Genomic DNA, 14,361 nt, shown 5'->3' with positions numbered 1-14,361 from the left:
TCGAACTCGTCAAGAACAAAATACATCTGAGCACAGGTTGAAACGTATAAACTTTTTATTCGAACTCATATTACGTATTGATGGCTTGACGATGCTTGAATAGACCACAGGTACCCCAAGCTCTATGGAAGATAAAGACCGTGTGATCTTTGTTCAGCGTCACTGTAAATCGCGCTAAATCGCTCCAAAAACCACAGAGGAGAAAGAACAACAGACAGAGGACTTTAGGTAGGGTTTTTTTTTTATTAAAAACTAGTTCGCATTTTTAAATTAAAGCAGGAATCGTTATTTCCCATACAAATCCTTATAATTTCGCTGTTACGCAACGGCCGCCGTGACACTCAAATTACAACACTAACACAAGGCTGAACAAAGGTCACACGGTCTATATCTCCCATAGAGCTTGGGATACCTGTGAATAGTCCCATCCATGGTTTCTGTCGCCATCTTGGTTGGGGGGCAAACACGGGAAAATTTACAGTAAATGTAAGGGAAAAGCGAGGAGTTTGATGCCCAATAACATAAAGAAAATTAGCATTCTGCAATTCCTATGAATTACAAGGTAAAGATGAAAATGAAAAAAACATTTCCAGCTTTCCTTGCATTCCCAAAATTTGATCAATAAACTCGTTTACCCGGTATCTCGAGTTTGTAATTCAAAAATATTTCAGAATTAGAATCTTCCGTTAGTTATTCGACATAAGATTCTTCATTTTCCTCATACATTTACTGTAAATTTTCCTTGTTTGCCCCCAACCAAGATGGCGGCAGAAACCGTGGAAGGGTCTATTTCATGCAGTATCCATTACCGCTAAGAATTTGCAAGAAGCTGTTATTCAGTTACACAACAGTATGCACTCAGCATGGAGTGAATTGTTTTTCTGGCTCAAATACTCATGCATTGAAGCTCTGCTGTCCCTATTCTGATTATTCAACATTAAAGTCTTTTTTAAGTCATTTTATGTACACAGAAAAATCTTGAAAGGATTTTAAAGATAACTTTTCGTGCCTATGTGTTGTTTCAGAAGATATCCATAACCCTCCCAGGGCTGTCACTAAGGGCTGGGGGCCAGGGATTTCCCCATCTACTATGAACATAACCCCTGGCTACTTTCATACAAAAAAACTGAAAATAGAACTTTCTAACAATAAAATTCCCAGCCCACTAATGGCATATACCTGGCAACTTGACATCTTAGTGACAGCCCTGCTTCCCAGGGAATTAAATCTCTCAACCCTCTGGAAATTCCAATTAAGCCCCACCCTTTTGTTTAAAAGTTTTGGCTCTGGAACCTCCCTATTCTCTCCGAATTTTCAACGATCTTCCATGGGGTGGGTATTGATATCTCCTGGAACAGCACAATATAGCAGCCAACTTGGATTTCATTTATACTGCCATGTTGGATTGTATTTATTAATACCCAGATTGCATTAATTAATACCCAGGGACCACATGTTTTGAAGATTCATTTTCACACATTGCTGTGGAAAGTTTAAATGAAAAGATGTACAAATACATTATCTAGTTGGAAAGAGTATTGGCTCTCTCATTTCTTTCAATTATAAAAGGTACAGGCTCAGAAACAGACATTTCTGTTGTTTGTTCTAAAACTGGTTTAACTGCCAATGTGGTAAGGAAACAAGTCTACTAAAGAAGCAAACTGGCAAAAATACAACCGTGTCCAGTGGCGGATCCAGAGAGAGGGTGTTGACCCCCCCCCCCCCCAGACAAACCTGACACTTGCTGCTTGACACTGAAATTTGTACATCAACAGTGATAAAAATTAAGTTGACAGTCCTGCGTGACTCTCACATGACCATGAATAAGTGATTTTCACAGTTTTGATATCACAAGTGTATCCTTGAGAGACCCAGCCCTTTTGTATGATACAAGGTGAGGTTCTTTGAATAGTATTTTGAGCAATGGTTAAATGCCAGTTTTTCATGAATATATATGTTTCTATTACTGCCGGGTAGTATTGCGAGTGGTATTGCGTTACAAAGGGCAAGATTTTTCGTTTGTTTTAGGTTATGGTTGGTGGGCCTGCTTTTCAGACCCTTTCTGTTTTCAAAATTAACTTCCATGAGAGTTCTTTGGACTAGACTTCCTGGGTAACCCTGTCTCGATAAACGTGATTGGAAGTGCTTCGTTTTTTCCTCAAATGCTGTTTTAGAGGAATTTGTTCTAAGCAATCTTATGGGCCTCCCTTTGACAAATCCTTTCTGGTAGGTAACACGAGGAGGAATGATTGTACTGAAATGTTTCAGTGGGCTTGTTATAGGTGTGCATGTCACTCACTGATTTGTATATGAAACTTTCGCCTTTGAAAACGTTGGTGTCCAGGGAGGTAGTTTCTGTATCAGCCGTAAGCTCGATAATAGGGTCATGGGTATTTGCTTGATCAATGAACTGAGTTAATACCTCTCTGTTGGTGTGCCAGAGGGGGGAAAGGGCGTCGATCTATTGTTTCCAAAGGATAGGTTTAAATGCAATTGGCTAAGAATTTCTGTTATGACTTTGCCCACAGTATATTGGCGAGTAGAATTCTTGTACATGGCAAGGCGCCAAAGAATTATAACGCGCAACCACAACTGGTGGGAAAGTGGGAGGGGGGAAGGTGGGGATGAATTCAATTGCCAAAAAAGATATGGACCCCCCCACCCCCCCCCCACCATCCAAATCCCTGGATCCGCCTCTGGTGTCTCGCTCGGGAGCAGAGCGCACTCTGTGGCACCACTGGTGGAAAATATAGCAGTGACGCCACATTTTAGAAATGCCATTCCACAAGTTGCTGGTTTCGTGATCTGCAGCCATTTTGTTTTTAAGCTTTGTGCGTGCCCTCAGTTCCGTATCCAGTGGTCTCCTGCGAATCTTAGGAGCGACTTGGAGCAAGTCTGAGGTGAACTCATTGTCTAAAATTACTAACAGACCTCTAATCCTCCTCACAAGAACTCCAAAGCCCCAGTCAGTGTTTGGGGGGTGGGGGTATTAGTTTTCACTTTGTTTTTCCCCATCGCAAATAATATCACATTCTTGTCCCCATAGCCCTTTCGTTTCTCTAAGCCGGCTGGGCCTTGGCACGAGATAATGAAGGGCTCTGGGGACATAGGATTTCGGAAGTCCTAGATTCGCTTCCATGGTATGCACTCATGATGTTTCAAAAGAATGTGTGAGAGAGTCCTTAGGCTTTCGACTTACGTTTGAATTTCTTTGATCCAAACAGCCAATCAAAAAAATTCAAATTAATTCAAAAATCCTATGTCCCCAGAGCTCTTGGTTTTCTCGTGCCAAGCCGGCTAAGAGAAACGAAAGGGCTATGGAGACGAGAATGATAATATCACAGTAGAGTGCGTGTTTCAAGAAAGTCATTTCATCTCTACCAATTCCACTGGGGTAACTGGAAATTCTAATGGGATGATGGGATCTTACATTAAAAGCAAAATGATTTTAATGAAAAAAGAACGCTCAACTGGAAAATCCAGAGAAGTAGAGACCTAAACCAATAGGCCTTCGGCACACGAGGAATGGATTTTTTCTGGAACAACACACTGATATTACATTTCTTTTGTGTTTTAGGATCTCAGAATAATATATTACCAGCTAGTGGGTATAAAGAGCTTGTCTACCTTGATGGAGGCAGATAACACAAAGAGCAGAGAGAGTTTAACACTCCCAAGAGAGAAGCCTTTTCAATGCAGTCAGTGCAAAAAGAGTTTTAGTAGAAAAGGAATTCTAACACAACATAAAAGAATACACACAGGAGAGAAGGCTTTTAAATGTAACCAGTGTGGCACGTGTTTTAATCGTGCAGGAGATCTAAGGCCACATAAACGAATACACACAGGAGAGAAGCCTTTTGAATGTGACACGTGTGGCAAGTGTTTTTATCATGCAGGAAATTTAAAAAGGCATAAAAGAACACACACAGGAGAGAAACCTTTTAAATGTAAGCAGTGTGGCAAGTGTTTTAGTCATGCAGGAAATTTAAAAAGGCATAAAAGAACACACACAGGAGAGAAGCCGTTTGAATGTAACCATTGTGGCAAGTGTTTTAATGATGTAAGGAATCTAAAGCAACATGGAAGAACTCACACAGGAGAGAAGCCTTTTGAATGTAACCATTGTGGCAAGTGTTTTAATCATGCAGGACATTTAAAGCAACATGAAAGAACTCACACAGGAGAGAAGCCTTATGAATGTAACCATTGTGGCAAGTGTTTTTATCATGCAGGACATTTAAAGCAACATGAAAGAATTCACACAGGAGAGAAGCCTTTTGAATGTAACCATTGTGGCAAGTGTTTTAATCATGCAGGACATTTAAAGCAACATGAAAGAACTCACACAGGAGAGAAGCCTTTTGAATGTAACCATTGTGGCAAGTGTTTTAATCATGCAGGACATTTAAAGCAACATGAAAGAATTCACACAGGAGAGAAGCCTTATGAATGTAAGCAGTGTGGCAAGTGTTTTAATCAGGCAGGAGATTTAACGCGGCATAAAAGAACTCATAGTGGAGAGAATCGTTTTGAATGTAACCATTGTGGCAAGTGTTTTAATCAGGCAGGACATTTAAAGCAACATAAAAGAACACACACAGGGGAGAAGCCTTTTAAATGTAGCCATTGTGGCAAGTGTTTTAATCAGGCAGTAGATTTAAAGCGGCATAAAAGAACACACACAGGAGAGAAACCTTTTGAATGTAACGAGTGTGGCAAGTGTTTTATTCATGCAGGAGATTTAAAGCGGCATAAAAGAACACACACAGGAGAGAAGCCTTTTGAATGTAACCATTGTGGCAAGTGTTTTAATCATGCAGGAGATTTAAAGTGGCATAAAAGAACACACACAGGAGAGAAACCTTTTGAATGTAACGAGTGTGGCAAGTGTTTTAATCAGGCAGGAAATTTAAAGCAACTTAAAAGAACTCACAGTGGAGAGAATCCTTTTAATTTAGCAGAAGACCTAATACAGAAAGGTGACAAGTCGCTTGAAGTTAATCAGCATGGCCAGTTGTACAATGGAAAAGAAGTCCTAAAGCAAGATAAAGCAACATGCAGCACAGGAGCGACTTGTAAAATTGAGCAGCATGACAATGCCTTTTGTATCGCGGAACTGTTAAGTGACCTGAATGATATCAAACAGGAAAAAGCGTAATTATTTTGTGTGTCATCTGACAATTATTTTTTAGATATTGACCCACAGTTAATTTTGTTAAAAATAAATAAAACACTTAGCAAGGGAAAAGCCAAAATATGTATTATGCTGAAAAAAGTTTGGCATGTTTTTAAGCTATGTAGCTCTGAGTTGATTCCGAAGAAATAGACTAGATCCTGACTGAATGGTGACAAGATTTTCCTTGTTCATTTCCATTTCCTGCTTGGATATGCTAATGCCTAGATTTCCGTATTTTTAAGCCTGGAAATTAGTACAGCCAACTCTTACTAAGACGGCGTCATGTATTTTCGCCATTTTGAATTGAAAAACTAATTCGCGTTCCCACTCTTCCAAATTCGCTGTTTGTGCACTGAACAAACGCCTTGTCGCAGCGACTTGTTTTAAAGAAGTACACACAGAGCGACCTTTCGCAGCGACCTGTACTGCGACTTGTCGCCTAGTGTGTCCCGACCTTAAAATTCCCAGTTACCTAAACCATCATTGAAGCATAGTTACAATATTCATCTCAATACACAAGGAATTGTCAGATATACAATCACCAAAATGATTTTTTTCTTCACATTACTGTTGTGTTAGTGAGAATAATATATCTTCATTCTTGAGAATAATAGGCCGATTGCTAAATAGGAATACTAGGAGAAACAAGCGGTTACTGAAACAGCACAGTACACCGTTTTTCCAGACAATGATAGTCAAATTGATATTGTTGCATTTTTTGTTTTGCAATTGATAATGACGCCTTTGTTGTGAGTAGTAGCCCCAGGGGGTGGTACTCAAAAATGTTTTATACGGAGAGGCTCCGCCCCAATTTCTAACCTTATATACCATTTTTGACAGAATTGAAATTGTACCCCTTCATCCTTAACAAAAAGACCTCATATACCTAAGAGACAAGGCGTAGACTTAAAATACGACGTTTTCTTGTCATTGCTATGTAGCGATTAATAAATTATATTAATACAGCGCATACAGCCATAAATTGCGTCTTTTCGAAATATTTTAATAAAAGGCCCTTTTAAGTAGCCAAATGACAGATTTCCATCAAAATTAATCTGTGAAATTTTTGTGTACCTTATTACATGAAATTTTCGCGACACATAACATAACAGTGTCGCGAACATAACATGACGCAAAAATTAAGTGACTCACATTATGTCAACAATCGGGAAAAAATAGGTTTAGTACCACTGAAGGAAGGAATTTTCAATGTAAATGGCTGTTGTCGTCAATTGACTCAAGAACAACAACTCATGCACGTACAAGCATGACCTACTTGTAGACATTGTGAGAACTGCTCTGTAGTTGCTATCGCCGCGAATTAGTCTCGCCCTTGCGTTTTTGTTAATTTTGACGTTATTGTTCCTCTGATGAAGTCGTTTTATTTAATTCAAGGGCGTTTTAAATAATATTGCCAAGGAAATGTAAATTGTGTCTTACCCAGCAACGCGAAATTAAAGTGATTAAAAATACGAAATTTTCGCAAAATCGCGAAATTAACGTGTCGCGAAAATTTCACGTAATAAGGTAGTTTCGTTTTTGGTTTCCTGGTTTTTCTTATGTTTGTTTTGTTTTTCGTTTTATGATAAGATGTTATCGTTTGATTTGAAAAGGCTATATTGACAACTACCCCTATTGCACATGTCTAGATTCTAGTAAAAACATAAAATAAAAACTCTTACACAACATGGAATAATTACAGTAGAGAACCTAAACGCCTGCTAGTTCTTTGCATGAGGAAGTAAAGTCAATAAAAAAAAGAATTTCCTGCCCTTTTATATACTGTATTTATTCCATTAAGCACCCTGGGTGCTTATTAATAAATGTTTGGACCTTTACAGTGGGCACTTATTCACCATTTTAGCAAGTAGTAAGTTTATTTTGCAACAGGGTGCCTTGCAACAAAACGTTAAAAATAACAAAACGTGAAGATGTACTAAAGCAGAATTTTAATTGTTCATAGGAAGTTTCTGAAAAATACTAAAAAAACTTAGTCTTCGGAAAAGCCTTTTTGTAGTACTTGTAATTAAGTCAACAACATTCAACCCAATTGTCACTAAGGCCAATACTCTTCTTGTACACTTCATATTTTTTTGAAGTGCTTATTCGAGGTTGGGCGTTTATTTTTAATCGAATAAAGACGGTACCTAAACTTTTATTCCTGAAGCCTAAAAAAGGTACCCCTTTCGGCCGAGCCTCCCCATATAGGCCATTATAGGGAGTAGTCCCCGGGGTCTGTTACTAGGTATTTTGCTATATTTAAGCTTATTTATTTTTTGTTTATTTATTTTGCCTGTCTTTGTTTTTCGTTGGTTTTGAAGAGTTCAGCTTTGGATCGTCTCATTCCTATATTTCATTAGTCCTGTCCTTGTTTGGTGTTGTTTCCTTAAGTTGTAGCGAGTAGACTGGGCTCTAGTCCTTCAATGGCCGCTTCCATACAGATTGCATCGAAGCCTCTCAGAATTTACTTATAGACTGTTTTGCTTCAGTAGAGGTAAGAAAAAGTGGAAATATCGAGTTTAAGGGACAGTAGAGTAATAATTAATCAGTTCGCAAGGAATACTCTCAGTGTCTTGCTGAAATAAGGAGTAGAAATCTGCTAGCTTCACTATTTTTCTAGCCACTTCTGTGGACATGAACATGTTCAAGTTCATTGAAGGATTCTGTGCAAGTGTTAAGTTGTTAAACTACCATTTATGTGCCGAAATCGTCAAGGTTTGTTTTAGTAGTTTCTTGTTAATTATTTATTCGTAGCTATTGCTAAAACAGATTGGTGGTATTGGTGGTGAAAATAAGATTTTTCCATTGTGTTCGATTAATTAGGTTCGATTGGGTTCAATTAGTTCGGAGATCAAACGCAATCGAACTCTATCACACATTTTTGGGGTTCGAATATCAAATTAATCGAACCCAATCGTTCGATTAAGTTCCATTGAGTTCGATTGAGTTTGATTACCGAACAGTTCAAGTGGTTACTTCGGGTTTAAAATCGCTTGTGTTTGAAGTATCATCCTATTAGCTTACCGTATTTTCTGGAATAAACGTCAGCTTTCCCAAGTGGAGTTCTAAATAATACCGCTCTAAAGGGGTTGCCCTAAAACCCGGAATGGCGGAAATCTGGATAAGAAAGCCCGGAATCCTAAAATCCGGAATGACCTTTTTGTGTACGCCTTTTTTCAATAAAATACGTGGAAATATGTTATTTATTTATTTTTTTTTTTTTTTTTGGGGGGGGGGGGGATTTGGAAGTTTGTTACAAGTTTCCAATTAAGTTGCGAGTTAGCAAATCAAATTGTCAATTTCGATACAAAGTTCCAAACTTCGGCCCAACTGAACTTCGTAATTTAGTTAGTTGAGGAGAAAAAAAACATGTTGTTTCAAAGTCATGGCGATATCTGAACTCAATGATTTTAAAGGAAACAAGTTACGGCAGGAATATTCCAGCGATTCTTGCGGCTCAAGTTGCAACATTTGTTTTACCAAATAGTCGACGTCAATAAAAAACCTTACATTGTGTAAACTTGTCCAGATTTAAACCTTCTGTAGTTATGAGGGCTTTGCTACGCTTAATGGTTCGGTAAAAAAGAAAGAGCCATAAAAAATATAAAAGGCTCACAAACTTTAAATTAATGTTCAGCGAGCCATAAACATGTTGGTGTGACATAGTCTTCCCTGTCGCCTCACTTTGGTTTCGATTAAAATCAACTTTAGTAAAGATCCTGATGGGTAAACCATGTATCCATCATCCGGCTTACATACGCAAAAGACTTGAAAATTAATTAAGATTACACCTCGCACAAAGCGTAAAAAATATATTTTTTTTTTACAAAAAGGAAAATTTGACCAAATTTCGGACTGCATAAAATTCATTTAGCGTTTGATACCCATTTTCGAAAGGACGTTTTCATTCTAAGTGCAATAGACGGTATATGAATGTAATGCTTCTACTCACCATCAGTCAGAACATTGCTTAGAAGGTTGTTATTGCCATCCTGCTTGTCGTCAAACAAATATTGTGCAACTTGAGCCGCAATAATCGCTGGAATATTCCCGCCGTAACTTGTTTCCTTTAAAATCATTTAGTTCAGATATCGCCATTACTTTGAAACAACATGTTTTGTTTCTCCTCAACTAGATAAATTGCGAAGTTCAGTCGCAATATATATAGGTTCTTTACTAGTATACTTTTGAGTACAAAAAGTAGCCGACGCAAATGTTAAAAGTAGCCGGCGACTTGCGTCGGGCGTCGGGTGCTTTTGAAAACACTGATCAACACCATGGGTAGAGAGCATTTAGAAGGCAAGCAAAATCTGTAGCATGGATTTGCCAAGATTTGAAATATTGCTGAATAGCTATGACATAAAAAAAAGTTTTTGTGATGTCATAACTTTAAATAAAATAGGTGGTTTTCACTGTCATGTCACAAAAAATAAATCCAAAACTATCAAGTCAAAACAATCAAGAATTTTCTTGGTTTAGTGCACAAACATTCAACATCAAGATATATATTTACATGCAAACATTTTGCCGTAGTTCACAAGCAAAATGTTTGGAGGTTTCTGCGGCATGGAACTTTCATGTACTAGTGAGGGGAGGGTCACACTTTTGTCAGTCACCTATAGTTAAAGAAGGTTGGTTGGGGGGGGGGGGCAATTTGGAGTTTTTTTTAATTTTAAATGCAGGGAGGGTCAACCCTTTAATAATAATAACAAAATTCCCCAGCCCTCCCCAGCCAGTGAAGATGTTTGTATGGGATTCAATAGATTCGGGAATAGAATTATACCTCGAAATATACTTAACAATTATTAATCACGAGCCTGTGTTGGGAATGAGTTGGCTACAACAGTCTAATATCCAAAAGCGTGAGTGGAATCTGATGGATTGTGTTCGATTGAGTTTGATTGGTTTGTAAACGTTTGATTCACTTTGCCAGGATTCAAATAAATGCTTAGGGCATTTCATTGAGAAAATACAATAAATTCCTTAATACTGCATGCAGAGTCCTACTCTGCTTGGGGAAGTGTGACGGTGTGGGGCGAGGGGGAAGAGGCCGGGGTGGACTCTATATAGTGGACCATACAGGATGGATCTGCCCAAAAGGTTATCCTTTCTAAAGCTGGATAGGGATATTTTACAAGGTTGAAATATGGAAGAAGTGCAAGGTAAATATCATTTTGGTATTTCTGGGGCTGAAGAAGGGTGGGACTATAAAAATAATAATGAATTACTGGTAACCAGAAACCAAAACAATTACTGAAAAGAGGGCTAGCAAAGGGGGTGTTGTCATCCCATTTCACGCACAAATTTTAACCAAATTCACGTGTCACGTATACTTGAAACAGCAGAATTCACGAATCCCGTGCCTTTTCTAGCTATTTTCACGCGTCACGGTCTAAGTGTTGGCCTATTTTCACGCGTCACGTTTTAATTTTTGGCCTAAATTTCACGCGTCACGCATAAACCCTTTGCTACCCTCTGAAAACATGCCTTACTGGTTATATAATAGTTTTTAAAATAATATTCAATGAGTCCTGACTATCTGAACATTTAATTTCACCAGTCATTTTATATAAACAGCAACATCTTGAAAGGATTTTAATGATAACCTGTTATTAATATGCGTTGTTTTAGAATATACCGTATTTATTCAATTAAGCGCCCTGGGCGCTTATTAAATTTTTGTACCTTGAGGGTGGGCGCTTACTCGAGGTGGGCACTTATTGGAGGCTGGGCGCTTATTAAATTTCCACCATTTTGAGCAAGTAGTACGTTTATTTTGCAAGAAAACAATGTATAATAAATAAACGTGAAGGTGTACGAAAGCAGAATTTTAAATGTTTATTGAAAGTTTCAGTAAAAAAAAACTAAAAAAATCCGTCTTCGGGATAGTCTCTTCGTAGTACTTAGTGAATTTTAATCTCAACTTCAATAATAATCAAAATTCCTCCTGTGCCCTTATTTTAGGGGGAGGGGGTGGGCGCTTATTAACTTTTCCTACCTACAGGGTGGGCGCTTATTCGAGGTGGGCGCTTATTCGAGGTTGGGCGTTTAATTGAATAAATATGGTATCCATACCCCACCAGGGAATTAAATCACACATTCCTGTCAAGTCCCACAATTTTGTTTAAAAATTTTGGGTTTATCATGCCTGCGCGCGCCCTCAGTTTCAGTGGTCCAGTAGTCTCCTGCGAATCTAAAGAGCGACTGGGTGAAGGTTTCCTCAGTGCCTGAATGTACTAACAGACTGTTGCCTATAATATTTCTCTCAAGAACTCCAAAGCCTCAGTCAGTGTTGAGGGATGGGGGTAACTTTCCCTTTGTCTTATGCATCGCATTATAGTCGACTTGCAAATAATGTCACAGTAGAGTGTGTGTTTCAAGAAATTAATTTCATCTCATCTCGTCCCCATAGCCCTTTTATTTCTCCAAGCTGGCTGGGCCTTGGCACAAGATAACGAAGGGCTCTGGGGACACAGGATTTCGAAAGTCCTAGATTCGGTTCCATGTATGCAGTCACGATGTTTCGAAAAAATGTATGAGAGTCCTTAGGCTTTCGACTTACGTTTTGGATTTCTTTGATCCAAACAGCCAATCAAAAAAATTCAAGTTAATTCAAAAATCCTATGTCCCCAGAGCTCTTGGTTTTCTCGTGCCAAGCCGGCTAAGAGAAACGAAAGGGCTATGGAGACGAGAATGATAATATCACAGTTAAGAGTGCGTGTTTCAAGAAAATAATTTCATCTCTACCAATTCCACTGGGGTAACTGGAAATTCTAATGGGATGATGGGATCTTAAAAGCCAAATGATTTTAATGAAAAAAGAACGCTCAACTGGAAAATCCAGAGAAGTAGAGACCTAAACTAATAGGCCTTCGGCACACTCACTCACACTCACTCACTGCCCATTGTGCCCACTGGCACGTAGGGCAGCAACAAAGGTCCTCCACTGCTGTCTGTCTTTGGCCAGCTGTTGGATGGTGTTCCAGCTTTGGTTTAAGCCCCTCAATTCTGTCTCTACTGTACGTCGCCATGTATTCTTGGGCCTGCCACGCTTGCGCTTTCCTTCGGGTGTCCAGTATAATGCTGTCTTTGTGATGGATTCGTTTTCCTTTCGGATGACATGGCCAATCCACCTCCAGCGCCGTTGCATAATAATAGTACCCATGTCCTCCTGTTTGCACCGCAAAAGTAGATCCTTGTTGGAAATTGTTTGAGGCCAGAAGATGCGAAGTATTTTTCGCAGACTTTTGGTATGGAAGGTTGACAGCTTCTCTAGATCACTTTCTAACATTCGCCAACATTCTGACCCATACAAAAGGGTAGACAGGACACAGCTTTGATAGATCTTGAGCTTGGTATGTGTACCGAACTGTGACGACCGCCACACATTGCTCAGCATCCTGAAGGTGTTTCTGGCTTTGTTCAGCCGGCTCTGGATATCTATGCCTGCACCACCATCTTGCCTGACAATGCTGCCCAGATATTTAAACTGCTCGGTCATTGGGAGGTCTTTCCCATTCACCTTGACGGGCTGAGGGTTAGAGTTGTTTAGGGTCATGACCTCAGTTTTGGTGAGGCTGATGTTCAGTCCCACCTGGTGAGCGTATTTGCTTAAAAGGCTGGTCTTCTCTTGTATGTGGCTATGGGTATGAGAAAGCAGGGCTAAATCATACGCAAAATCTAGATCCTCTAAGGTGGAGAAGAGGGTCCACCTGATGCCCCTGGGATGGTCTTCCGTTGTACGACGCATTACCCAATCGATAACTAAGTTGAATAGCAATGCAGACATCACGCAACCCTGTCTTACGCCTGTCTTCACCTCAAAACTGATATCACTGTTCTCTACGCTACAAGTGAAGGCTGCATAGAAGCTCTGGATAAGTTGGACAATCTTCTGGGGAACACCATAGGCTCGAAGTATGCGCCACAAGCTGTCTCTGTGTATACTGTCGAAAGCCTTTTGGAAATCTACAAAGTTTATGTACAGCTGTCTCTGCCACTCGGTGCACTGCTCGATGATGTTGCGTAGTGCGAATAGTTGATCTGTACAACCCCTACCCCTGCGGAATCCAGCCTGTTCTTGCCTGAGCTGCTGGTCTACTGCACTCGAGATTCGTTGGATAATAATCTTTGCCAGGATTTTACTTGGAGTGGACAGGAGGGTGACGCCACGCCAGTTATTGCAGTCACTAAGTGGACCTTTCTTGTGGATCTTTATGATGGTACCTTTGGTCCAGTCATCTGGCACCTTCTCCTGCTCCCACACTGCAGTAAACAGGGGCTGTAGAATCCTTGCTGATAGTTCAGGGTCAGCTTTGAAAAGCTCTGCATTCAGTTTGTCTCGGCCAGGAGCTTTGGTGTTTTTTAAGGTTTTTATGGCTGCAATGATTTCCTGCGTGTTTGGAGGGTCTATGTTCACATCCAGGTCGGTCTCAGCCTCTTGAATGTCAGCTTCAACTGTGGGTGGGGGTCTGTTGAGGACATCCTTAAAGTGCTCTGCCCAACGAACTTCCTGATCTCTTTCGGTGGTAAGCAGCCTACCCTGTACGTCCTTGACAGGGGCCAGCTTTCTGCCCCCATACTTGCCGCGTACCAGTTTTGTGATTTTGTAAACCTTTCCCTGCTGTCCTCTGTTGGCTGCATTTTCTGCCTGGCTAGCAAGCTCATCAATATATGCGCGTTTATCAGCTCTGGCCATTCTCTTAACACATCGGTCAGCCTCTCTGTACTGGGTCTTATAGCGCTCTTGCAACCTTTCTGATTTGGTGTCAAATAGTTTCTTCTTCAGTTTTCGTCTGTCCTCGATGGCTCTTAAGGTTGTTGGCTTTATCCACTTCTTTTTCTTTACAGCCTTCTTAAAACCTAAACATGCATTGCTGCTCTCTGTGAAAGTGAATGACACTTGCTTCCATATATTGTTGACCTCATCAGGTTCAGGTTCAGGTTCGGGCTCATCAGACAGATCCGCCAAGGATTGGAATCGATTTCTGAGCTGAGTGATGAAAGCATTTCTCACTGATTGCTCTTTCAAGTTGTCTATGTTGAAGCGCTGGTTGCATGGTGGCTTGCGACCAGTGCTTCTTAGCTTCAGCTTAACATACGCCGTGACAAGGTGATGGTCACTGCCAACATCTGCTCCTCTTCTCACCTTAACATCTAGAAGTGAGCGTCGCCATGTGCCATTA

The 14,361-nt window shown here is 40.0% G+C and overlaps 2 protein-coding genes across 2 annotated transcripts in view; one reads left to right on the top strand and one right to left on the bottom strand.

Annotated features, from left to right (window-relative positions):
- Nucleotides 1–14,361, bottom strand: part of LOC144658186 (uncharacterized) — a 221,355-nt gene that overhangs the window by 164,508 nt on the left and 42,486 nt on the right. The gene's annotated exons all lie outside the window — the stretch shown is intronic.
- Nucleotides 1–14,361, top strand: part of LOC144658006 (uncharacterized) — a 66,960-nt gene that overhangs the window by 48,731 nt on the left and 3,868 nt on the right. Inside the window, exon 2 of the mRNA XM_078518334.1 lies at nt 3,578–5,155. Within this exon, the coding sequence (XP_078374460.1) occupies nt 3,578–5,155 (1,578 nt within the window). The remainder of the gene's footprint in view (nt 1–3,577; nt 5,156–14,361) is intronic.

Source organism: Oculina patagonica, chromosome 6 (genome assembly GCF_052425735.1).
Source record: "Oculina patagonica isolate OP01 chromosome 6, crgOcupat, whole genome shotgun sequence".
Lineage (NCBI taxonomy): Eukaryota > Metazoa > Cnidaria > Anthozoa > Scleractinia > Oculinidae > Oculina > Oculina patagonica.
Note: the sequence above shows the minus strand (reverse complement) of the source record. Positions and strands in the feature narration are given on the sequence as shown.